We start from the raw sequence: 27596 nt of genomic DNA, 5'->3' as shown, positions 1-27596 counted from the left end.
CCATCTCATGATCGCCACAGCCAAGGCTCCCCTGGAGCACCACACTTCCAACCAGCCCCTCCCTGTTGCTGAGCATGAGGTCAAGCATGGCACCTCTCCTGAACAGCTCTGCTATTACTTGCAAAAGGAAGTTGTCTTCCACACAAGCGAGGAATCGAGCTTTGTCCACAGAGTCCTCCTGATCAGGCAGCCTGTAACAGATGCCCACAGCGATGTCCCCCATTGCTGTTCTCCCTTTGACCCTGACCCACAAACTCTCTGTTGACTGATCACCTGTCCCCAGATAGAGTTCCATACACTCCAGCCTACACACTGCAGTGTGTTAGAGACACCCACTTTTCATGGACTAAGGCATTCAGACATTGTAGTATTAGATCTGTCCAAATATTACCAGTATGTCTTCAGTGGGGCTTTCTGTCCACGTGCTTTCCCCTCACCTCCCATTTGGGGTGGGTGGCAGCAACCAGACAATGTAGAAGAGCCAATGCATGCTTCTCTTGGTTCTTTGTACATTTTCATTTTGGTTTTAGATGCAGTGATATAATTTTTAAGAATAGTAGTTGCATTTATCTATTTGCACTTAGTTTAGGGAAAAGGCAGAGCCTTGCAGCACAAAGTGATCTGTACAGTTTTAATAAAAGCATACAGAAAGACTTAGTAGGCAAATATGCTCGTATCTACAATGAACATACTTTGCTCTAGAAACACAGAAGAGTGATTCCGTATATCTGACATTCAGAAATTACCTTAGAGCAATTTTCTTTTGCAAAGTCTCTTTCCCAGACTGAATTGTCATATATCCATTCATTTCAGTGAGTGTAGAACTGTCTCAGTCATGTCTGAGATTTGCATTACCTGAAGACTCGCCTTAATGGGTTTTCCCTACTTAACCTCTCTGTATTTTTCAAAACTGTTTGTAAAAACCAATTATCAGTTAATTGTAATCAGATGTACCTGTTTTTTCCTGGATAAATCAATATGTTCATGTAACATAGGCTGTGTTTTGGGGAAGATTATAGAATGAGAATATAACTTTGCACTTAAGTCACTTTTCTGTGACTTTTCACTGAGCCGAGCTCAGAGATACTTAGAGATATTTAGTGACAGATACTTAGTGTTTGTCCATTGATTTTATTGCTCTGACTAGCTTTCCCCAGTACTTCTACATGCTTAAATTAAATTATCATCATTGTCCTCCAGATGAAAACAGTAACTTGCCACATCCCACTCACTATAACAGTTTTCAATTGGAAATGAGATCAGATACTAGGTATTAAAAATCAGAGAGTGCTTTGTCTATCCCAACAGAAGATTAGCGAAAAATCAGTGAGAGTAGCTTGCTGTTGCACTGATGTCGTTTGATAACAGAGTCAGGTGCTAGAAACAAGCGTGTTAAAGAGTTCAGTAGATAGGAAAGCGTGTATGTGTGTACATACAAGCTTATACAGTTGAATAGAAAGTTAAAGAGTTTAAAATGGTTAAGTTACGGTTCATAGTGAAGAAAATAAATGAGGCCAGTTTTCTAAGACTCAGAAATTGTAATCTGTCAGTCAAAAGGTGAAAAAAAACCCCTGTAATACTGCTTTCTCTTTTAAAAAACACATTGTGTTTTCAGAAACAATACTTATGTAGAACATGTGTGGTATGTTACAATAGGTATATTTACAAACAAATTCACCTTACACAGCAACAGACTGTTTTGTGGAATTCCTTTATTATTGGATGAAGCCTGAATGCTTTGGGGATATTGTGAAGATGTTTGGATTACCTTCAAAAAAAGGAGAAGGTGCACTAAGAATTACAAGCTCAGGGCATAGGCCAGGGTAATGCTAACCAGTAATTTCTGGGATGCAAAAGTAAACATGTAATAAGCAGACTGTCAGTCTGCAGGTAGTCTCGGCATTCATAGGGGAATACACGAGGAAACCCACATTTCAGTCATGACAATATTAACGTATAAAACCTTAGCAAAACCTGTGGTTGTATTGTGCACGGAGTAAGAATATATTCCATGTCCAGGGTGTCTGTTTCCCAAATAGGTGGGCTAATACAATGGCAAATGTATTGCATGAAGTGAAGTCTCTTATCTTTTCAGTATTCCTCTCCAGATCAGCCTTAATAAGATTTCTATTTTAGTTTCTTTTTGAATGCTCTTAGATGACTTTAAGTATCTTTGAAATAACCTTTTAAAAGGTCAGTCTTTTTAATGGCTAAAACAGTGCTACCCCAAAATATCCCTTTATATACTTTGTTGAGCGTAATTCTTATAAACTTCAGATTTCATAGAAATTATCATTCTAAACATGAAACTAAAAGAAAGCATGTGTTAGTAGAGAAGTCTGTCTGGTTTAGGTTTTTTGCTAGTTATCAATATTCTTTAGCTTAAGCAATATATAGGATGATGCTTATTCACTAGAAACAGCCAAGTTTCACGGAGTTGGTGGTTTGTGGGGGTGTGTGCTGTGTGTTTCTCCACCTAAATTACTGAAAAGCTGTGCTTTGTTCAGATAGTCTCTCTTACATATAATGACGGGACTACCCCATAGGAAGACCTCCATTTCCTCTTAATGGTTTGTACATTTCCTGTGTCCTATTCAGTACATTTGAACAATACCAATTTGGGATTATTTATTTGTTCAGCAGCCTTTAGAAATTGCCTGATGTGTTAGTTGGCTCCCTGCTGTTGCTGGCAGAGGTTTGGCTTTGGATATAACAAAGCCAGTGAAGAAGAACTTCATTAGAAATCTGTGGTAACACATTCTAGTCATAGAAATGGAGGCTGCAATTTACAGTCATTTTAAGCAGTTCTAAACGTGGCTTTTACCGACAGCAGTGGTGCCCGCCTGCCCCATCTGCCTCTTCATGCCTGGTAGCAAGTTGGACTGGAATACTGAATCACCTCAATACTAGGTTGGCAGCCAAAAAATGAAATCTTGAACTGCTTCAGTTCATTGAACTTTGTCATCATGCTGCTGTATGATCACTAGTTTTGAAGTGAGAGCGAATATGTGGAGGTTCCATGGTAGTCTGCAGTTGGACTGAAGGTAAGCTGAACTGAAACCCTGCGTGCCCCATGAAATTCGCTAATGAAAAGTAATTATGCTTTTTTTTTTTTTAGGTACAGATTTAGGTTATTTACTAGTCTTAGTTTGTATGTATCATGACATTTGATTTATTGCAGATGCCTCTAAATTAAACCCAGTTAGGCTAAAGAAGGTCATGCTGTTCTGTACTGTGAGCTGTGTTTAGGGGGAGTGGGTATTCCCACAGCACGTAAAAGCTCTGCAATAACAAGGCACTGATGAGATAAGACAGGCCCACATGGTCCACACTGTCTTTAAAGAAATGCAAAAAAATCTTAAAATTCTTCACTAGTATGACCTAGGGGGAAATGTCTTTCTCATCTGAGATCTCATGGTTAGTCTGTCCTTGAGCATGGCAGAAAAATGCAGTGAGTAGAGAGCTTTAAAAGTGTACATTGTTTATATGATCTCCAAGCATCTTTCTGCTCTTTTAGATGCTGTGTCCTGCCTCTACTACCTCACAGGGAAATCAGTCTACCCGCTCAAAACCAAAACCACCTCTCTCTGTGTTCTTTTTTCTGGACATTTGTGCAGTGAGGGGAAAAAGATCCCTTTAAGTCACCACTGAAGTCTCGAAACATGATGTTTAGTTACAGGGACTGCCTTAATTCCCAGCTGCGGTGTTACATGCATTTGCCAGGCTGTGCAAGGACTGTGGAGAGAGCACTTGGGGGAGGGGAAAGTCCAGAGGCTCAGTTACCTGTAACCATACGCTTACCTGTCCAGTCTCCTTACAGAGTAACAGTAACTTTGTATATATCTAAATTGTCATTGTGCAAATGAAGATCAGTGTATGTTTTCCAGGTAGGAAGTTGAATCACTGTCATGGGTGTGTTTAAAAGAGGAATAAAGTAGGACCTTTTCAGAATTAAAAGCAGCAGTTTACTGGATTGCCATTCATTAATAATATACACTGCCAATAATTAAGTCTCACCTATTATGAATAATTTCTCAAATTCAGGACAGTTAACTCTTAAAAATCTTAACCTAGCTGTAAAGATGTAATACCACAAACCTACTGTCATATATGTATAGCTTATATATAATATAAATGTAAACATACGCATAGATTATAAATAAATATTCCATACACTTACATATACATATCTATTTTTCTAAATATTTATTATATATGCATTTATTTGTATGCTTAGCTGTGTGGCTGAAACCAGGACACTGTTACTAAATGCTTGCTGGTTATGCCAGTATTACATCCTTGCAAGTGCATACAGTGTTGCAAAATGCTTATGCACTGTTTCTGGTTTCACTATTCTAGTATGTTTATGTTTGACTTATAGAGAAACAAATACAGTCATACCTTCCGTTTAGTATGCAAATTCTTTTTATGTGCAGCAGGCCTCTGCCTTGGCTACTTCATCTTCTTTTACACTTTAAAGATGCAGAAACTTCAACATAAAATGCTAAATCCCAAAAAGATAATTTATAATTACTTATGCTCTAAGTAGTCGAGGGATGGGCACAGTGGGCAATTCAGAGATCTTTTCTCTCAGATTTATTCCATTGTAAATAGAATGGATTGTGTAACTCCAGCTTCTGCCAGAAGTCCTTGTATTTTGGATGGTACGCCTTAACCAGTGCAGTTGCGTTAGTTTAGATGGTTTTTATTTTATTATTAATTCTTTGTATAACTTTGTATATTTTGGATTGAAATGGCATTAAGAATAGAGGTAATACTTGGCAGTAAAACCGGGTTACTGGAATATATGATGTTCTTACTACCTGGAATTTTTAGATACCACTCCAGAGGAAATTTGCAAATGCTTAATTTTAAACTGCAAGAACTACAAACTCTTCTTTGGTCTCAAAGAGCAAAATGCAGTAAAGGAGCACTAAGTAAAGACTATTCAGTAAATTAACTAGATTTCTTATTTACTCTAGCATTACCCTGTATTTAAGTGATAGCTGTGTTTTTAATCTTTTCAACCGTACCTTGCTTATACTTCACTTTAGGTGAATTCCTGCAACTGGAAAACTATTTAAATCCTCTGAAAGCAAACTCTGTACTCATCACACTGACTTGCATGCTAGGTAATCAGATTATGGGACATAATAAAGTACTTGAGATACACACCACTTGCCACAACTGTCTGCTTATGCTGCCACAGGAGGACTCATTGGAAATTCTTGTTGAAAGATGGAGGACATTCTTAAAGAAATCTTTAATTCCCATGAATAAATTCTGTATTAGTTCAGTCTAGCATCATGTACAATTCCAGGATATAGTATTGAAGAGCATCCTCAGGAGGGTAGAATTCAAGCTTTCATGCCTTTCAGTATGCCGCTTCCTTAGTGCTCAACAAAATTAGATAAATGCAATAAAAATTAAAGTCAAGGTATGCAGACAGGCACAGAGGAAAACTGAAAATGCATACAGAGAAGAAATAGTGAATTACCTTAGAACAAGAAAAAAGGATTTATTTTTTCCTGATGGAAGAGTAACTGTTACTTTCCTCCTTTAGTACTCCCCCCCCCACTTTTTTGGAATGTTAACCTGAGGGATGGAAGGTACTCCTGTACCCTTGCTGCTTACCAGTAATATTTACCTGGTGTCAGAATTTAAGTGTACATGGCAACTCTTTATTTTCTTTCTTGTATAATCTTCTTCCTTTAAATAGGGAAGTCAGGAGAGTGTTAAAGAAATACCATCTACTAGCTGGCTGTTAAAAGGATAGGTTTCTTTTTTCTAACCAAGAGCTCATGATAATTTTTGCCTACAGAACTTATGAGCATCAATGGTATATTTCTCTGAAATGGAAATCTTTAATTTTCACGCTTAGAAAAGGATGGGTATTTCAGATTTGATGGATAATATAGTTCCTGTATGTAGGAAAGTCTGAGTTAACATACTGCAACATATGGGGTCAAATGAAAGGCTGGTATCCATCCTGGTGTGATCTCAGACCTGCTGAGATCAAAGCAAGGCACCCTATCGTATGGATAGATACTAGATCAGATTCTCAAAGTTCAGTAGGTGCTTTGTAACATACAGTAGTGAAAAACTGAATTCAGTTTTTCAGAGTATCTTATAAAGACCATCTTTGGAAGGCTTAGAGTCATCTTGTTCAGGTCGTTTGGTCTTGCCAGCAGTGAAAGCCTTACTACCATTCACATTGCTTATAGTTACAGCTCCCTCTTAGAGCTTTGGTAGCTAAATTTACCTTTAGATGTTATTCTGGAGAAACTCTGGAAGTTTCTTTGGTTCAAAATTGCCCTGGAAGCATTAGCAGTGTAGGATTCTGGATTTTGTTTCTCTGTTGCACTGAAGATTTTTATAAAAATACTACTCCTAATGATCACTTACGCTTGAAGCTAGCATTTTCTCTCTCGGATTGAGAGCCTTGGATTCAGGTATTACTGGGTTAGCTCCAAGGAGCCCTCTTGGTCTTGAAGGCAACCTGAGTTCCTTCAGGTTGACGTTCAGAAATGGGGAGATACTTGATGATGTTCTGCAGACCGTTTTGGAGAATTTTGGGTGCCCCGAGATCAGTTTCTTAACCTTGAGTATCAACAAATGACAACTTTTTTTCCTCTTAAAGAAATATCTTCCAAGGATTTTTCAGGTGCACTCTTAGCCCTCTGGTTAAGAATGGTAATATATTAATTACTTTCAAGAGTTTTTTTTTGTCAAGAGGTATCTTCTGGATGACAAAAGACTGCCTTTGTGGTACCTCGAGCTACAGCAGACAGTTTTGGGCTTCAGGACTTGTGGTGTTTCTTGGTTTGGAGACCTGTAGCTCTTCCTGTGATTTCATATTTTCTTGCTCATATGATGACAAGCTGAGGTCATTATCAAGACCTGAGTCTCTGGGTTTTTTGCCATCGTACTGCCTAAATGGTGGATGTTTTTCAGGATTTCAGTGGAGCTGTTCTTTTCTCCTTGTAGGCTAAATAATACAAGGACATGGTGTGCTGAAAGAAGGTATTAGTGGTTGAAACATGTGGCTTAGCATAGGTCTAGGTTGTGCTCATCTCCTTTTAACTTGCCTACCTACAAATGTTTTATTTTTGTGATATGTGATCATACTAGTTTCACATTAGTTTCATTCAGCATCTTTTTAGGCCTTACATGACCAAGCTTTTGTCTTTTGCCTCCTTTTTTAGAATCTCTCTTCTGGCGGGCTTCTAGAAGTTCTTACAGGGCTTTTTCCTCCAGTTAGAATCCTAATTCATCAGTAATAACTGACCCTGACTTTAGGAGGAAAACTAAATGTTTTTAACTCAATCTTGCCCACATTTAAAATAAAAGAAAAAGATCTTTTGTAGCAGTTACTTCAGCTAACTGTTAAGGATGGAGATTCTAATCTTAGAACAAATCCTCATTACGCCATTCTCGTTAAATTCTCCTGCAGTCATTATTCACTTCGATATTAGAGGTTCAGTTAAGGTGCTAACTTTCATGTGCTTCATTAGTTGAAAGTTTTCATTCACTCTGGGTATTCTGTATTTTTGTATATTGACAAAATAAACTTTGTAGGAAGGCTGCTCATGTTTTCATATCTCCTACCAAACAGTCCTGTGGCTCTGAGCACAGATGTCGTCTCTGGATGGCTGACTGCCCAGCAAAGTATTCTCCTTTGTTGAAAGGTCATTGAACTTAAGTTCAAGCAATAGCTGTAGCAGTCTTGGGGTCTGCCTGTAACTGGGATCTGTAGGTCTGCCACAGAGAGCTTCATTCATTCATCTGGGCACTGCTTTCGTTTCCATTTCAAAAGTGCCTTTGAAAGAGCAGTTTTTCAGTCTTCATTCTAGTGGGAGCTCTTGAGCCTTTTCCCGGTCTGTTTACGGCATAGATTAAGTTGCTCATGGTGTTTATACATATAGATAAACATTGAAGGTGAAAGTTTAGTTACTTTAAACAAATTCATTTTCTTGAGATAAATTGTGTATATGTTCATTCAGTAATCCACATCTGTTCTCCCTTGACATCCTTAGAGAAACTGTGGCATTCTGACTTGAGAGGAACTGCAAGGGAGAAAAATGCCCTGCCTATATAATCCCAGCATAATAAGCCCAAGGGATGGGACCTGGGGATTGTCCTGCAGAGATGTCAGAGTACCAAATAGTCCTATTTCAGTGCTTGAGTATAAGAATGATGAAAAATAAGTAATCTGTGTTTAATTTTTTATGAAGATGCTTCCTGTTTGTTCCCTCCCTTTGCCAAATAAATGAAGCAAGGTTTTTGTTGTGATTTTTTTTCTCTCCAATTAAAAATCATTAATGTTTCATTTTATTTTATTTTTTAATAAATTAATGTATTTATTTTTATCAGCAGTAGGAGGTCATGTCTGTCCATATCTGTTACATTCATTTTGTTAAGCCATTCCTAAGGGTGAGTGTTGCATATGTGTGGACATTTTAGCTGTGGAGACTGTTGCTTTTTCACTTTCAAGCTATGTTGATCACTGATGAAGTGATGGTAATCACTTAACATGACTTCATTAAAAGGTGTAAGTAGAATGGCTCATGTTTTCACCTGTTGTCACTGGCCTTCTGCAAAGTTGAAGAACAGTTGTCCTGATGAATCTGTTACTAAAAACAACAGAGTTGCCAGCTGGAATAAAATGATTAGTGAAGCTTACTTTTCTGTATTACCTAGCGTGATTGTGACATACAGATGTGATAACCTCAGTTAAAAGCTGGACTGTGACAGTTATTAAACTACAAACAGTATTCCTTAGTTGGTTTTGATTGAAGATGACAAAAGTATTAGAGGTTGATACTCAACTTGCTTGGACAGTAAAGGGTTAATCTTTATGGACTGGACTAAGCCTGGCAGATAATGAACTGAGCTGCCTTCTACACATTCTGTGCTAAGCAATTTACATAACAGAAATGTTTAACTAGGAGAAGAGTAGGTGTCCCTGTAAGCAAGATAGAACAAAGGGCATTGGCCTAGGCCCTGTTCAAGCAAACTCTGGTAAACTTTGCTAAAAGAAAAATGCTATTAATGAGATTCAAGAAATGATTTAAATATATACATAATGTTTCCATGTAATTTAATGAACATGTCATGCTTGATTTAAATAGATACACATATGACTTTTCTGGGAAATTTAATGAATATGTATGTATTACTACCATATAATGCTTGCTTTGGGAACACCAGGTAGACACGTTAGGTGGAAGGATCTCCGGTGTCTCCAGTGCTGCAGTAAGGAATGCCTGCTTTCTAAGATCTCAACACAAGTTTTAATTGCCAACTTTCACAGTATCAAGGGCTAAAAAGACTTGGCCTACAAAGAAAGCCAAATAGTATTTCTTGTTTAAAACAAGATAAGAATTAGGGAAGAAATCATTAATTTTAAAATAAATTAGCTTAATTTCAGAAAGAGTGCAGAACGTGGTTTGTTGGTGTGGAATCTCTAAGTTAGTTTCGGGACTTTGAACATGACACCTATGAGTGGTATTGATATTCCAAAATATCCTCCTCCTTTCCACTCCTTCCCTGTCAGGAAAGGCAGGATAACAGATGTTCATGTTTTCACTGAGGGGAAAAGGCAAAAATAAAATAAAAATTCTAAGTTTTCTTCCAAAACCTTTTAATACTAAAATCGCAAAAACCCTAATAATACTTCTGAATCGTATAACGCTTGCAGTTTTTCATTTTACTTACAACTCAACTTGTTTAATTTTAATTTGCTTTAGAAAGATTGCAAAAATCAATCTTGTCCAGTCTGTTTTTATTTATATCCACTTTGCTATATTTAGGCTGCCTACAAAAGTAAAGCAGAATACAGCAAAGATGCATTAAGTGGACATTCTTGTCCACTTAATGTAGTATTTCAGAGTGGTGCCTGGACCATTAGAGGATTCTGAAGTATTTTTGAATGCCAGTAATCCATGGATAAGAACTCATATGCCCACTGAAACCTCTTTTTAAGTAGTCATTTGGTTGGGAACTCAAAGATTAAATAAATTGCATGCAGTCAAGAAAAGTCTCGGATTTGAGGGAGTTATCCAATCAGATACAGGGTAAATGACAAAAAAAACTATTTTATAATCTTAGGATAGCTGAAGTGTATTTTTATACTTCATTAGCAGATTGTTTAGAATTACAGTTGTGTTTTAATTGTCGGTATCTAAAAATGGTATTGATGAAAAGCAACCATCTTGAAAATGTTTCCAGAGTGAAGCCACTGAGATCATATTTCTATGATCAAGTGCAGCCTGTGGTTTAGCACTGACTCCACCAGCAGAATATGAGCTGTAGAGTATATATCTGGGTAAAATCCTGTTTCATAAGCGACATATTCGTTCAGACAAATACACTGTGATAATGAGTTTGGCCTCAGAAGGAGTTGTAAAAAGGCCATTAATAAGCATATGGCATCAAGATGGAGCCTGATTAGATAAATGAGAAGAAATACTGTCCTGTAGAAGACGAGGGAGGGCTGGAGGCAGTTAGCAGGCACTGAAAATGCTGCTGGTAAGCGGGAAGTACTGTGCTTTACAGTACTGCAGGTATGTGATATACAGTGTACTGAGAAGTGAGGATATAGGAGACTCTGGAAAACACCTCACGGTGTTCACTATGCCACTGGAAATCTTGAATTCCTGGAAGCTTCTTACATTCTCCTTCGCAGCAGTTTTGCAACAGATGTGAAGAGCTGAATGTTTATGTAAATGTATGCTGTGACGGATTAGTTCAAAATTGCCATGATTGCAGTTATTTTGATAGTCTAGGGGCCAAGATCTTCGTTTAACAGAGGAAAAACAAAAACGTTCTGAAATTGTACATTTGTGTGTTGTGTGTTTTTGTTTGTTTGGGGCCTCTTTTGTTGGTGGTGTTAGGGGTTTTTTGGGGGTTGGATTTTTTTTTTTTTTTTTTGGTTAGTTGGGTTTTTTGGGGGGTTTTTTTCAAAAAGCACTGAATAAATAGGCGCTTCTCTCCCAAATTACTGATATGGTTGCTAATGAAAAATGTACCTTATCTTTTTTTCAATACTATTCAAGTAAGCTATTCTTCCCACTGACATTTTCAGAAGGCAAGGTGATTCAGGTGATAATCTGAAGAGGGAAGAAAGTATTAAAAATATCATATTTTTCAAATTAAATGGCACTACTTGCCTCAAACTTGTGGAGACCAGTTTTACAGAAGAAAATGAATCTTCCCACCAGGATTGAATTAACTGAAGTTAGATATTTCTAAGAACTAACACTTCAAGTAACTGTTCTGAATTCTAGAGAGAAATAGCTGAGCTTGAAGACAGTGAAATTGCTGTAACTTGAATGAATTTAAATGTCTCCAAGCGTTATGTGGGTTTTTCCCTGTAAAGGTAGGGGTTAAAGCATTATGGAGTTATCTTTCCTAATATTTAAAGTATATGTTGCCAGGTTTTCTAATTCAGATAGCTTGCTGACTTCGAAGTTTTGTCAGTATAAAAATTTATTATATACTTCAAAATTTTCCTGAAGTGATTTGTAATCAAGGTATTGGTAGTACTGCTTTCATGTGGTATGAATTTCTAGGAATTACATAGCACATAATAGTGGAGGAAGGGGCTGAACGTGTATTATACTTGTGTTCGAAACGAACACATTGCCTGAGAAAGCTTCTGTTCCATATTCTGTTCTTATTCATATTGAATATTACAGAAGTTTAGTTCTTTTCCTTTACTTTCCTTTTTTTCTGTCTTCTGTTGTTGCCAATCAGCTTGATGTGTACTTGTTTTAGGTCCTTCTCTGCGTGGTGGATTTTCCAGCTGTATTCTCTCTTCACTCTATATTCTGTGTGTTGGTTTACTTTGCTTTGAATTGATGATCAAGAGGGATACAGTGGTACGAGGTCACCATGCAAAATAAGGCCAGAACATTGTGGGTAAAGCACAGGTTAATATCAAACTGACTCAAACTTTATGATTTGTTTGATTCAGTCAGACAAGGTAAACTGCCTTGATAAATCCATGTTACGATTACATGTTTTATCCTTTTTATGGTCACTGAATTTTTTGTGTTTTGTTTTTTGAACAGTGATTCCGGAGTTTATAAGTCAAGTAAATATTGCATTGGAGAGCTTAAGCAAGAACACAATGCATCTTTTTGATGATAACCAGTTTGTGGACATTTCTAAGAAGGTGTATGATACAATTCATAACATCAGATGCTCAGTCATGATGATTCGGGTAAGTTTTTTGTTAATTAAATATTAATTTCTAAGATAGTTCAGGACATCAGGACATTTTCAGGATAACTTAGAACTGTGTATGTGAACTGTGTAAGCTCATATCCAGATTGAACTCATCTGGGAAATTTGGATTACAGTGAAATAGACATGATTATAATTCAAGAAGACTAGAGTTGCATTGAGTACTAGATCACAATGTTGCATTAAAATTTGAGTTTTTCTTTAAAAATATTTACTTATATTTGGTTGGTAGAGATCTTCATTCACTTCATTAATTAGCAACTTGTGACTACAAGCCCAAATCTGCTTGTAATTCTTCAAGTTTCACCTTATTTAGTGGAATGTAGGAACAGAGATTCAGGTGATCCTGATAATCTCTTGTTGAAGTTTTGTCAGCTTCACACCAGAACACTTAACAGCCTGATTTCTGTCTATCTTACACAGTCACAATCACTGTACGTATCCTTCAACCCAGAAGTTGAAGAAGATGCTTCAGAGCATCTTATTTTTAAAATCTGAAATAGAGTTTCGTCATATGCAGAATTTCTCCTAGATATCTTCAGCTCACAAATCCCATTTCAAATCATAAAATGACTCAGCCGCACTATCTGTATGTTCAGCAATTTTGTTTCTAAACAAAATTAAGCACTAATAAAAAGGAAGATACATTTTTCAAAGGAAGCTTGTCTTCTGCTCTGTCTTTTCAGTTGAAAGAAAGAAACAGATTTCAACTTTCTTTTAAATATAAAAAAATATTACAGGCTGGCATGACCAGCAAGTTGAGGGAGGTGATTGTCTCCCCTGCTCTACTCTGGTAAGACCCCACCTGGAGTACTGCATCCAGCTTTGGAGTCTGCAGCACAGGAAAGACATGGACCTGTTGGAGCGAGTCCAGAGGAGGGCCACAAAAAACCATGAGAGAGCTGGAGCCCCTCTCGTAAGAGGAAAGGCTGAGAGAGTTTGGTTTACTCGACCTGGAGAAGGGGAGGCTCCTCTGCAACCTTCCAGTACTCAAAGGGGGTTTACAAGAAAGATGGGCCTACTTTTTAGTACAGCCTGTAGCGAGAGGACAGAGGGGAATGGTTTTGAATCAGGAGGATAGATTCAGACTAGATACAAGGAAGAAATATTTTATAGTGAGGGTGGTGAAACACTGGGACAGTTTGCACAGAGAGGCAGTAGATACCCCATCCTGGAAACATTAAGGGTCAAGCTGGACAGGACTCTGGGCAATTTGGTCTAGTGGAAGATGTCAGTGCTCATTCCAGAGGCGTTGGACTAGATGACATTTAAAGGTCCCTTCCAACCCAAACCATTCTACGATTCTAATATGGATTAGTGAGTCTTAATGTATTGTGGTGTATAAGTTAAACCTTTGCAGTAGGAATTCCAATCTGCAAATTCTTTAAAATGTCTCATCCTTATTGCAGTTGTCAATTATGAAATTTTTTGTGTCCTGAAGAGAGATCCTGAAGCATGTATCTTGCCTCTAGCAGGGTATGTGAGTTGGAGTTAGCTGGCAAAACAAACCAGATTGAGGCTAATCCTTTGTAGGTCTTCTGATCAGTTCCTGATTCAGTGAACAGAGGCTAAGAGTTTTGGTTAGGACATCAAATTTTTTTCTAGATCAGTTAAGCTTCATTTAATGCCTCTGTTGCTCATCCTGTCTTCCCTTAGTAACTCGGGGACTCTTGGGGTTTTTTTAAGATTACGAAGTTGTTTCTGTCTGTTCCTCAGTGAGATCTGAGTCTTCTGTATGTCCAGTCTTCTTGGGCTTGAACTCTAGATGATCATGACTGACTGCTCCTTTAGAGAGTTCTTAATTTTTGGGAAATTCATTGAGGGGTGTAACAAAGCTTCAGTCAGTTTCTGTGAAGTCGTAGACACTGCTCTGTGGGAAGCTCTGAGTGTATATTCTTACAGTCCTCTGTGATGTGTGTGTGTGTGTGGACAGTCACTCTGGAAAGAAGAGGATATTATGTCCCCTGTACTACTTTCTGAAGCATGAGGGGAAAATACTTCCACCTAAAAGAGACCGCACGTATGCATAACGCGTAAGTTCACGGTGTATGTGTACTATGGAAGTGCATAGTGCATCTGTAAAATTGTAAGTCATTGCACCACACCTAAATTGACAGTATTACTATGAAGATTTCTGTCAGTGCCATCTTCCACTTCTGCTTTGCAAGTGCAATTTGACAAGGCAAGAAGAAACAAAAGTTATCAGAAATTACCTTGTTGGCTGTACCTGAAGCTGTGGGTAGCAAAGAGCAGGTGCTCCTCCTTCTCTGAACTGAAAAAGTTCTGAGCCTGCCTCCACCTGTACTGAACCTCTCATTACCCAAAACAATGTGTTTGCCTCAGAAATCAGTCTAACTTGAAGTGTATTTAGCTATATTTGAATGTATTCAACAGCCCAGCAGTTGCAGAGTCCTCACAAAAGCTCAGGAGATCAAAAAGAAATTTATTCATTTAAAAGGACATGTGCAGCTTTCTACTTAATGAATACCATTATTCAGACACTGTCATGCAAGGGTTTTCTGGATGTTTGGTGAATTGATAGTCAGCTACTCTACCATCCCTTAGAGATACTGACTGCCAGCACAGAGAGAGTGCTGGGGAAACCCTGGCATTAATTTTTTGAGTAAGAATGCATTTGCATTCCTAATTAGATACATTCTAGACAATGCCAGTTTCATTTCAGTCTGCCTGGAAGAAGCTTTAGTAACTCTGATGGTTATTCAGATGTATGCTGTTACCACAGCAGCTGAGGTGAGGAAAGAAAAGCATTCCATGGCCAGCTTATAGGGGCTTACTGATGCAGTGCCAAAGAACAATGGATTGCCAATTACAGGGCATTGCAAGACTGAATCAGGGAAAGAAATTGTTAATCAAAATATAATTGAGAAGTATAAATGAATGAGAACACTGATCCACAGAGGGCATTTTTTCAACATCAGAATAAAACCAGAAACTCTCCAGATCAGTTCCTCAGGAAGGATTTCAAGCATGTAATTACATAGAATGTTTTTAAACTGGAGTTCCTAAATGTAAAATGCTGCCAAATGGTATTAATGCTGATAATCAGATCTGCTTTTCAGTGTCCAAACTTAACCATAGATACATAAAATGTTCATTCCAGTCCTGCAGGTATAATGTGGATAACACTTGAGAGCAACTAAATAGTAGAAGGTGTGCTGCACTGATGAGCTGAAATAGAAATGTCTCTGGAACTGCAGGATGCTTCCCTTAAGATGCTTTTAATTGTTTCACTCACAAGGATTAATTCACCCAGTGGTAGCTGTTGATTTGAAATCATGAGATACTTGATCCAAGGCATACAGCTGCATGTCCTTATCAGTGTCTGTGTTCCTCAGTCCTTATTTGACCCTTGAAGCATCTGATTTTTGTTTAAGTATAGAGGCTTCATGAGCTTGGTCTTGAACAGGAACATTTGAGCATTACCTGGATAGTGTTTTAACCACAATACTGCTGTTAGGGAAATAAATGAGGGTAAATAGTAGAATTAAAGATAAGAATTCTGCCATGTGAAATATATGGAAAAGTCAAAGGAAACAGGTTGACAGTCTTTAAGACTATGTATTAAATGTTGCAGAATATTAAGGCTGATGCTAGAACTTAAAAGAAAAAAAAAGCTTATATATGAAAGCATAGTTGCTTGAAGAAAATGAGGTAGGAGGATTGAAGTAACAGCTAATAGTATTCCATTAGAATATTAAAAACAGTAGAAAGTTGTAATGACTTCAAGTGAATAATAACTGCTGATAGCTGAAGCAGTAATAAAGTCATCTTAACAGAAATACATCAAGAACAGTGGAATAGAATTCACCAAGTGGAAGCTTCATGGAATTCTTTGTTTTTATTGGAAGATACACAGAACCTGGGAAGTCATCTCATATTGTAGAAATATTTATATTTACATTTGGATTAGCATCATTAACTGTGTTATTATTAAGAGTCTACATTGTAGATGTCTCATCAGAATGCTGCAATAGTTTTAAGACACCGTCTGCATGCATTTCAGTTGAACATGCTGACATTTTTTTAAGTGCTAATCTCCATATAGTACCACATCTGTTGTGTTTCCAAACAGATAAAGCCGGTTTCTGTTTTCTGGCAAACAGCTACACATATTTTGCCTGTATTTCTTATTTATGTACCGTGTAACAAACTCTCAAAGGTCTGATTTTCTGCCAGTTTCATTAGTTTAAGGCCTTTAGTATCTTCAACAGATCAGATGACCATTCTGGTTCTCTGTGTAATAGCATTGCTGGTTTTGTTGCTTTATAGGGCAAAAACCTGCTCAGCAGTGTATCTGTTAAAAGAAACCCACCTTCTCCTTTTCCTGTTTACTTGAACACGTGGGTGGGTTACCTTGGGAAATATCTTTAGAGTTTGGAGTTGCCACAGTTTCCATAACAAGTATCTGTTCTTAAGAGTTGAGGTCTTTCCACAAAAAAATTTAAAACTCTTTTAGTAGAAAACCAGATTAATTTATTGATTTTAAAAACAGGTGGTGTGTTCACACCTCATGTAGAGGGACGGAGACAGAAGAAGCTTTTGTGCTTCTACATTCCTGCGCTTTCAGGATGAAAAGTTTTAACTTTTCAGTTCATTGTACATTCTTCTGACTATTACCCCTGCTCCTATGCTCCAGCCATTCGCTCAGATTTTACAGGAAGATTTCTGATCTTAGATTCTGTGTTCTTTTTACATATAAAATGGCTAGTGGGTAGAAAAATAAGTGCCTGTTCATCCCCATATGTGCAGTTCCAAAATTGTCCTTTTGCATTCTTGTACTATATTATTTCTGTACAGAGAAATCATCCTGTAGTATAGGAGTGTCAGAAGCAGATACCCCCTTCCTAGCAAGAATGTGTAGGATTTTCATACTGTTTTATGTATATGTTGGAGGAGTAGACTCTTTCTCTAACTGCATATATAAGCATATGAGAAAGCACTTGGTGTTGTCAGGCTACATCTTGCATACAGGTCTGATGGTGAAGATTTTGCTCCCCCTCCAAATCAGCAGCTCACATGCACCATCCAGGTGGCTCTAGGTATGACTTTAAGCACCTAAGAAGTAAGTGCTTAAAAGGAGTTCCAGGAACTCACCACTTGGATAGTACCAGTAGTGTAGTTACTGTATGTTAACATTTATTACTTTTTTCCATTATTTGAAATTCTTTTAATAGACTCAGTATTTTGTCAAAGATCTTACGGTTAACGAAGCCTTCTTTCTAAACCCAAAATACTGCAGTATCTTTTGAACCAAACCTTACTTTCTACTGTCACACCTTTTACTTGTCTCGCATTTTCATCAGTGAGGAGAAAGAGAAAAGAGAAACATACATAGAGGATCACAGAAGGGACCTCAGGAGATGATCTGGTCCAGCTTCTTGTCAGAAGCAGAATGCTATCCAGGGCTCTGCCAAGCCAAGTCTGACTTCACTGTCTGGGGTTTTTTTTAAATATATGTTAGTGTTAAGACAGTAATGTAGAATCGATGGGGCAAGCAGAACAATAGCGTGTGTTAAATCTTACTTATAAAAGCAAGCTGCTTGCTACACTGCATGCCACTATTAGACTGTAGTGCTTCTACCCTTGCTGTGTTTATGCCTGCTTGTTCACTTTCAGCACATGACTGTATGAACCATCTTCTCCTTTTTAATTCTTTTTCAGATTAAAAATGTAATTTTCTTAAATCTGCCTTAGGTTTTCAGTTTGTGTCAGCTAATGACAAAGATGTGTTGTTTTTTAAAAAATAATAATAAGAAAAAAGGTGCTATATATAGACAAAAGTAGTGAATGATTTCAGAAATGCTCATACAGGGACCAGTGGTGAAAGTGTCAGCTGCATGCCGTATCCATTACAATATAAACGTGCAGTTATCCGTCCTGGCGGATCTGCATTGTCTCCTGCCCAGGCTATGCAGCCTTAGGCATTATGCAAGGCTGTGAATTAAGAACTTCTCAGCAGCAAATTGCTGCATGGCTTATCGTCAAAGTCTCTTAGTGCTGGGGCTACTGGTTCAGACAGAAGCCAGTATGCTTTTCACAGGCATGGATGGCATGAACAGTTTTGACTTACTACTTGGAAATTTCAGTTCTTCCCAGTTTAGGGATTAAATCATGGCAACTGTCACATATGCTTCTGTTTTTAATTGTTCACAAAATTATCCCTCTCCCTCAGGAAAACAGAACTTTCCAGAATGATTCGGTAACTCTACTTTTGTGGCTTATTGGAAACTTAAGCACAAGGCAGTATTTTTTCTGGACCATTAAAATCTTTGCTGAGGGTTTTTTTCCTTGTAGCAAGGAAAAGTGATGTGTATTCCTTCCACGCCATTTGGTGCTTACTGTCCAATATAAGTTATATTTCCAGAGAAATGGAATGAATATTACTCTGTTAAAGGGGAAGGAGTGAATTTCTGGAATAAAACTGGGAGGTGCAGCAGAAGTGTTACAAATCACAGATACTATATTAAAATATGCATCCTGCCACATGGTTCAGTGGAGTGTGAGAAATGCAAGCCTGGAAATGGAGACTGCAGTCTCTTAGTAGTGTTAATAGCTCAGGCTATGGTTCTGATTCTGAAGTCACAGCCCTGTTGATGCTAGTGCCAGTTCTGGCTCATAGATCTTCATTGCTCAGTGTAAATCTGGCCACAGATTCCTTTTAGTGATCATAGTCATCTGTACAGTCCATGGCCTAGTTGAAACTTGTCAATTGCCATTATTTTCACTGTGGAATCACTTTAGTGGTGGAATGGACTGTCTTTAGCATGATGCAGAAAAGCAGTGAGGTACATTACAAATGTATTCAATATATAACTGGACTTCAGAAACATAATAATGATTATTTTGTGCTAGATTGTGATTTCAGTTTTGCTGGCACAAGAATGGAGTAGTAGTGCTGTGGCCTGTGTCATTCTGTGCTTTGACATTGGTGTAACAGTGTAAGATCTGGTCCAGTTGTTATGCATTTCCCTGCTGAAGCAGCAGTGTGGCAGTGAAAAAGGTTTGGAGTGAATTACTGATTGGTTTAACCCTGAATAGTTTCTTTTGGTTTACATTCTTTCAATTCATTAGTATTCCATAGGTATATTTGAGTTCAGGTTTGCTGTTAATGATACCCTCCCGCCTTTTTTTTTTTTTTTTTTTTTCCCCAAACCGTTGCTTGCGAACTTGAATCACACCAGTTTATTTTCTTCAAAGGGTGCTCATAGAGTTGGAATGCAGAGTTGGTGAAGGCAGGTGAGCATACTAAGTAAGGAGGCGTAGTAATAATAGGGAAGTCAACTCAGAAAAAACAGAAAACATGAAAGAAAATTCTTTGGAGAATGAAAAAAAAAAAAATAATCCTCCACTGAGCTACTGAGCTTGCTAAATGGAAGACACTATTTTCAGGTACTGCTTACCTGAAAAGATTCTGTAGAGGCTGACAAACCAGGTACTTCTGAGAACTTCTGAGACTTACTGCCTGTTCTTAAAAAGAAAGAAAGGAGACCATTATATTATCAACAAAGTCAGTGTGTATTGATAATGAAGTGTGTTGCAGCAAGAGAGTACTGTGCATCATCTAGTGCATGGATTGTGTTGAAATTGCAGTTTTAGACCACCATTCCTTCAGTGTAACTAAGCTATTAGCTTTTGAGGCACCTTTTTTTTTTGAGGCCCACTATACCAAGTACTTTAGGAAATTAGAACAGTAACATTAATATAAAATTAGTTTGTTTTCCAGGTGACTTACTGCCCTGGTCTCATGAAGTAGTCTGCATAAAATGATTGTATAAAATATAAGAAAACCCAATTATTCAGCAAGTTCTTCCTGAAAATAGAAACCTTCCTTTTTCCTAGACATGGTCCAGCATGAAATAGTGCATGAGAATTTTATGTGCCAATTTGGTTATCCTTTGAAATATCACAAAAAAAAAATAGGGATAACTTCCATGTTATGATACAGCAAGGCATATATGTGTGAAGTACTGAAGATAAAGAGCTGCCATTAGCTATCTACAGTGAGGCAGTGGCAGCTTGGGCATGCACAGAGGTACAGTAACGTGTCCCTGAGAATGGCTTTGTCAACAGATGACTGCCTTTGTTAGCCCCCTTGCACCCAGAGCACCAGCAGTGGCTCATTCCCTTATTACAGTGTAATTGGGTTTCCTCCACTGGGATTATGACCAGTGCAGGAATGGGAGTATCATCATTCTTTCAGATGTGCTGAAATACACTGGCTGACTGTGTAGTCTTGCAGTAAGGAGCCACATGCTTGACTGCAGTAGTTGGTGTCGGAGACAGCCAGATAACTGACATCCATTGTTCCTCCACCTATATTTATTGTATTAACTGCACCACTGCCTGCCCTTTACCTTTTTCGTAATCAGTGTGTAATTTGCTCATTGAAGAAATCAGATAAGCAGATGACAGGCAACTTTACATTCTTTGTTGCTGATGTGCTATCAGAATGGGAATGGGTCCCTTTTTCCTTAGCGAGAAACCAGTCTGGCATCCCATCTGCACCATGCATGCCGTGCTGTGTCTGTGAGTTTTGTGGACCACATAGGGTGGTTCTGTCAGATACGCTCTGAAAATGTTTGCGGGTTTGTGAAAGATGGATTCCAAATATGAAAAAAACCCACAAGTATGCAGCTTAATTAATATTCACCAAATAAAGAAGAGAGGTGAATATTTGTTTGCTGTTTCAGTGAGGAAGAGCTAACTGCAACAAGCAGAGGTAAACCTTTTGTAGCACACAGTTACGTGCTTGAAGTGATGTGAGATCTCACCAGTGCTCTGGACCTGTTTATGTATGAAGCTCAGTCTCACTGATCGGTTGCCAGCAAATAAAACAAGCTTGTCACCTTGGTAAGTGAAGCCAGGAGTAGAAACATACCCAGATTTTAAGCAGAGCAGCACCAGCACAAAGTTTGGCTTCATTTGCCAGTGTTGGGGTTTGCTGACTAATCACTTTTTTCTGAAATGGAGCCAGTCCACAGCAGAGATGAAACCTAAAATTGTGTTTGTAAGGGAATTTAGGCTTCCCTTTCCACTTTGCTGTTCTGTTCCATTAATACAGCCTTAAGCCTTGCACCTTACAGCTTTCACTGTCACAGGTTTGACTGCTTGATTTTTCTCTTGCCATTTATAGGAAACTCACAGATCAGAAAGCAGATGACTCACCCTCGTTGCCTCTTAACTGCAGAAAAGATCTGCATCAAGAAAGTTATTCTCCTGGATAAAAAGATCATCCTATCTAATAGTTTTGCTGTTGTATTTTTGGTTTTGTTTAGATGTGGAGTTTTTTTGGTATATGAAATTGCACCATGCATTTGTAGAACATACTACCTTTAGATTTATAGGACTCTTTTCTCCCAGGTAAAATTATCACATTTCTTGGTATAGTCAAATGCAGATGAAATTTTAGGCTGTGTTTAGTTCATCAGTAAAAAAACCCCATAATTTCCTCCTGATACTTCCTATTTCAGAAAACTCAATAGCAACTATAACCTGCAGCCTGGATATTTAGAGATGGAATGATTTGCTCTTACACAGTCTGTAGGATTGCCAGATAGCTCAGAGGTTTGGCAGGCAGCTTTTACCAGGCATAATTGGGTTTTATGCTGTGATACATCTCTGCTCTTTCTTCATTTTTTTCTCAGATATGTTGATGAGCCCAGACATTTATCTAATGCCTGGGCAAAAAATTTGAGAGCATTCTTAATTGCCAAAAAATATTGCCCTCCAAAAAGAGAAATGGTAGATGAAGGGAGGGTGGCGGATGTAGTTTTTCTGGATTTTAGTAAGGTATTTGATACTACCCCTCACAGTGTCTTTCTGGACAAGTTGTCCAACTATGAGATAAGCGGATTCACAGTGCACTGCGTGAAGAACTGGCTGAACAGCAAAGCTCAAAGGGTTGTAGTGAATGGGGTTACATCTGTCTGCTCACTAGTTCTCAGGACTGAATTCCAGGGCCAGTTCTGTTCAATGTATTTATTGATGATAGGGAGGCAGAAATTGAATGCGATAGATTGGAGTATTAGGCTATGATTAATGGGATGAAATTTAACAAGTGGAAATACCGGATTCTGCACCTAGGATAGAGTTAGTGCTGGGTACATGTGTAAATTGGGAATGGAGTGGCTGGAGAGCAGCCCTGTAGGAAGAGATCCGGGTGTGCTGGTCGACAGCAGGCCCGGTAGGAGTCAGCAGGGTGCTCTGGCAGCCAAGAGGGCAAACTGATCCTGGGGTACATCAAATACAGCATAACCACCTGGTTAAAAGAGGTGATTATCCCACCATACTCAGTGTTGGTGCAGCCTCATCTTGAGTACTGTGTGCAGTTCTGAGCCCCACAATTTAAGAAGGGTGTTAAGGTACCTGAATGCATCCAGAGGAGGGCAACAAAGCTGGTGAAAGGGCTGGAAGGAATTCTGTATGAGGAACTGCTAAGGACTTTGGGCTCATCTAGTTTGGAGAAAAGGAGGCTGAGGGGTGACCTCATTGCTCACCGTAGCTTCCTGAGGAGGGGAATTGGAGAGGGATGTGCTGATCTCTTCTCCCTGGGATCCAGTAATAGGACCTATTTATTATTACCCTATTTCCCTCAGCCTGTATCTGGTCTTCATGTGGTCCTCTGGTATGGCACAGTTCACTGAGCATTCATAACTAGTTATTTCCTGTCTTTTAACTTTACGAAGTAATTTTTTACCCTTCCCTCCCATTTGGAATTGGATTTCTTACTTATGAAAGTGAGCTTCCTCTCTGTTCTCTTTTTAGTCTTGCAGACACATCTAGATGTTTGCACCTGATTTCATTTCCGTCTGTTTCTTATGTTGCCTCTATATTAAAATACTACACTAAAAAACTGTGAATGTTTTAGAAATAAGCACTTAAAAGTTATTAAATAGCTAGTAAATACAACTGTTGAGGTTCTCTGCAAACATAATGCATTGTATCTAAATAATATGTCATTGTATCATCCATAGTGTATATTTAGCAAGCAGGGGTGTTTTTTCATGGTATCTCAATAATTAGTAATAGTAAATCTTGCACTGCATTAAACACCCGTACTACTTGCATATATATGCATACTGATATGTTAGTATTTCCATAAAAGAAAACAAAAGTTTTAGTCAAATCAGCAAGTAGATTGTTTTTTATTTAGCATGAAAGAAAATTTTAGAGTTTGGATGATTGAAATGGTTATAAATTATTTACTGGGTTTCTGATCAACATATAAATTAAGGCAGATAATTTTATATAAATGAATTAGAGTATCAGTTATGTGATCACTGTTTTCAAAAGTGATTTTCCTGTATGAATCAAGGATCTATGACCAGTTATGAGCAAAATCTATTCAATTGTGTAAGTCTGTTTTTTTTAGTAAGTCTGGTTTTTACATTACATTAAATATTGCAAGTCCCGTTCTAAACTTTCAAGCAGTAATAACTCCTGCAACAAATTCACAGTTTGTGCTGTATTAATGAAGAAATCCATGCAATGACTGTTGCATGTTTTTTCATCTATTTCTCAGGATTTACACTCTCTAATTAGAATTAAGGTAATTCTAATCAGGTAGTATCAGTTTGTGTTTAAATCATTCTTATAAAGACCTGATTTGTACTCTTAACAGCAGGTGTTCCCATAATGTGGTCTGTGCATAACAAAGTATCTTTGTTTTCTTTAAAAAAAGGACAAAAATTACAGACTTGAATCTTGTATAATATTTGCTTCTACTTCCTGCATGTCCAGTTACAGTTCAGTAGTTCAAGCACAGTGGTACTCTTACCAGTATCATTTCCTGTGCAGACTAGGATTAACTTCAAATAATTCTCAATGTTTATTTGTCTGACCTGTTCTTACACACAGCTGGAAACTCCCTGGTGATTTCAAGCAATCTGTTCTACTCCTTCATTAAATTTAGATAGTTCTTCCTAAAATCCACCTCACATGTCTTCTTGTGGCAGCTTAAAGCACTTCTTGTCTGGACCATCAAGGCTGTGGAGAACTTCTTGTTTCTTGTATGTTTAAAGACTCTTTATTTTTGTATCATGCTCATTCTTGTTGCGATCCTTTTCTTCAGCTGGTTTACCTCCTTTTGGAAGTGCAGTGCCCAACACTAGGTACAGTACTTCCAGTGGAGGCCTCAGCTGTGAGTTTGGTAGAAGGCTTATTTCATATGGCTTACTGATTGTGCTCCGTCAGATACTTGCAACAATCTGGTTGCCTTTATTTTCAAGAATGTGACATTGCTGCTTTCTGTTTAGCCTGTGATTCACTGTAATTCTTAGTTTTTCTATAGTGTTCTTATTAGCCACTTTAGTTCCCGTCTCTTACTTGTACAGTTGATTTTTCCTGCCTAAATTCAGTACTTTGCATTTGTTCTTACTGTGCTATCTTCCTTTCTCAGTCCGTTTGTCAAGATACATTACATTTTAACACTGGCTTTATAATGACAGTCTCTCTCAGTAATTCACCTGCAGATTTAGTAAGCCCACTCTATTCAATTGTACAAAGTTTTTATGAAAATGCTGTGCTTAGTGCAGGTGTCTTGAATTCTACTTGGTAACACTGTCATTTTGACAGACTAATTTTAGTAACTGTTTTGGAGTATAATTTTTTAACCAGTTATGTTAATAGATTCATCTAGAATCTGTTTCACTATTTTTCTGAATAGGAGGTCATATGAAAGCATACAAAAACTTTTGCCTCTATTCATAAAAGGGATAAAACATTGTGTATCAGGATGGTTTGTTCTCATTGCGAAAGTTAAAATTCTTCAGGAGATTTGAAACCAGATGTAGTTCTAATATTTACTGACTGTGAAAGGGTTTTACTGAAATTACTTACGTGGCTGAGCAGTTTCCATGAAAACTTAAAATTATGGGTAGGCAGCACCATTGACAAACCAAATGAATCTCATTAATACTTTTATAACAAGTATTTATCAAAGGTGTTTTTTTCAGGAAAAAAAAGTCTGTATTATGCTCTGTTCCAGTAAGAGAGACTTTTTTTAAAAAAATTAAAAAAAAATTACATCCATTGCCATGGGATAAAAATATTGCTGATAGCTCCAGTTACTGCTGGAATTAACCATAACCAGCCTAAATTGATATTTAGATTCATTAGTTCTTACTGTTCACTTACTGTTCAAGTCAGATAATACTGGCAATTTCTGAAAGACCACTTTCACCACATGCAATCAAGCAAGATTTTATAGAGTTACAATTGGCTGCAGTTACTCTGTACCTTAGTTAAAAATAAGGGAAGTGTGGTTTTATGATCTCAAGATGAGCAGTGAGCACCTCCAGAATTTCCTAGTTGTTTAAGCAAATGCACTCTGATTTATTGCAGCTAGAATAATCAGAGTATTAGAAAATGTGACCAATGAGAGAAACACTGAATGGGTTAGTCTTAATTAGCCTAATGAATAGAGGAACAGAAGGGGAGAGAGAAGGGTAAGATTTGATAGCAGTTTTCAGTTACATAAAATGTTGCACAAGACATGGTTTAGTGCTAGACTTTGCAAAGTCCTAGATCCATAGTCCTTTGCATATGGATCTATGCATCAAGATCCGTACTGATTGGACTTGATGATCTTGAAGGTCTTTTCCAACCCAGTTGATTCTGTGATTCTAAGGAGAAAATTTCTGTTACATGTTCATCATAATGGATACAAAGAGAATAGGCTCTAACTGCATGGGGCAGGATTCAGTTTAGACATTTGGAAAACCAAATCCTGTGAGTAAGAATTTGCTAAATTTTGATAGATACTAAGGAAGTTGTGTCTTCGTATCATTTTTATTTATGGCAGTATTTGTTTGTAAAGGACAGAGTTATGCTAGTATCTCACCTTCCATTTCACTGGCCTCCGGAGGCTGTCAAAGCTGCATATTGTGAAAAAATACACAAAGGGAAAATACTGATCTGAAAAAATTTCTTATTTGATGTGTTAGAGGGGAGTATTCCTTGCTGCCTTGTTTCATGAAACTTCTTGTCATGAAACCTTCCCAAGTTAAAGAAATCATTTCACATACAAACCCAAGAATTTTCCATGAACTGTTAAATGCAGTAGTAATAACAGTACACATACAACTAAAAAGATGTTGCTCTATGATTCTCTTTAGCACCTATAAAAATTGTAACAAAATCGTGTAATAAGTAATTTGTTCAGAAACAAGACCTGAAATAGTGTTCTTTGAGGGTGGTTGGATGTGTGTATGTGCTTAATTCCACTTCATTTGGGGAACCTAGTTTATAATAAAGTGGGATTTAATTACTGATTTGTGGCATGAAGGCTGGTTTGCACAATGATGTGCTTAATGGGTTATTTAGTTCCATGTCAACTGACACTGATCGCTTAGTTGAACAGTTATTGGTTACTGAACAACTAAATGTGGCTGGATGTGTGTCCTGGGCTTCAGAAGCCTCTGGATAATTAAAAGCAGGAATTAAAGTAATGGATATATGATTCATGGCTAGGGTGGTTTTATTTTTGGTGTCTTAGTGACTGGGAGGAACATCTGCTAAAACTGAGAAGTTTACATTTCAACAAGAAGTCGTAGGTGATCTGTGGGAAGGATGATGGTAGTGGTTCCTGTGCATTCAGAAGTTGGCTATACATTTAGGTATTGTATTTTCACAATTATGCACAAGTTTTTGATTGACAGGCTTTTTCTATGTACCTGTTTTTAAGATGTTATATTTTACATGCAGGTCATATAGTACAGTCACTTGAGACAGAAGAGACTTGAACAGATCTTGAGATTGTAGATAATCTATTCCAGTTTGAGAAACTTACTTCTCATTGGCAGTTGTCTGCTCAGGAACATACTCATATATCCAAGGGATTTTTCTGTTTTTCTTTTTTTTTTTTTTAATAATTCATTTAACAGAAACAGATGGATTTGGCATGTTAAGAGAATAATTTTTGATGCAGGGGCTGCCATTGGTCAGGCTTTATTCATCTGATAAACCTACGTTTCTTATGGAATTCAGAATTGTTTGTTCTGTCTCTCGTTTCTTGTCCTTTCTGAGCCCTGAAATGTCTTTTTAAGACAGTCAGACTTTGAGATCTTCACTGCACCTTTTTTAACTTTAAAATACTGATGATTTCCGAAAGCAGTTTCAGTTTTCTTACCTGCATTCAGTCAGCTATGAAACAATTTTTTTTGTTTTGGCTTTGGGAATGAGGCTTTGGGATATACTCTCCTTCATGAAAAAGTTGAGTTTTCTAGGAAAGAAAGAGAGTTCTGTAGGAAGGCTGTATCACATGTTTTCAAAGCATAATATCAAATCTCTTGTTCACAGAAGTGGATTTGTCTTACTGCACCTGAAAT

General features: G+C 37.6%; 1 protein-coding gene and 1 long non-coding RNA gene across 2 annotated transcripts in view; one reads left to right on the top strand and one right to left on the bottom strand.

Moving 5' to 3' along the window:
• CTNNA3 (catenin alpha 3) overlaps positions 1-27596 on the top strand; it is a 491060-nt gene that overhangs the window by 390595 nt on the left and 72869 nt on the right. The window contains exon 13 of the mRNA XM_030487065.1: positions 12075-12226. Within this exon, the coding sequence (XP_030342925.1) occupies positions 12075-12226 (152 nt within the window). The remainder of the gene's footprint in view (positions 1-12074; positions 12227-27596) is intronic.
• Positions 210-21757, bottom strand: LOC115608351. The gene is made up of 3 exons (XR_003991513.1): positions 21746-21757; positions 11258-11262; positions 210-312 (listed from the first exon to the last, which is right to left on the bottom strand). It is a non-coding gene; the product is annotated as an uncharacterized LOC115608351 (long non-coding RNA).

This window comes from Strigops habroptila, chromosome 5 (genome assembly GCF_004027225.2).
Source record: "Strigops habroptila isolate Jane chromosome 5, bStrHab1.2.pri, whole genome shotgun sequence".
NCBI lineage: Eukaryota > Metazoa > Chordata > Aves > Psittaciformes > Psittacidae > Strigops > Strigops habroptila.
Note: the sequence above shows the minus strand (reverse complement) of the source record. Positions and strands in the feature narration are given on the sequence as shown.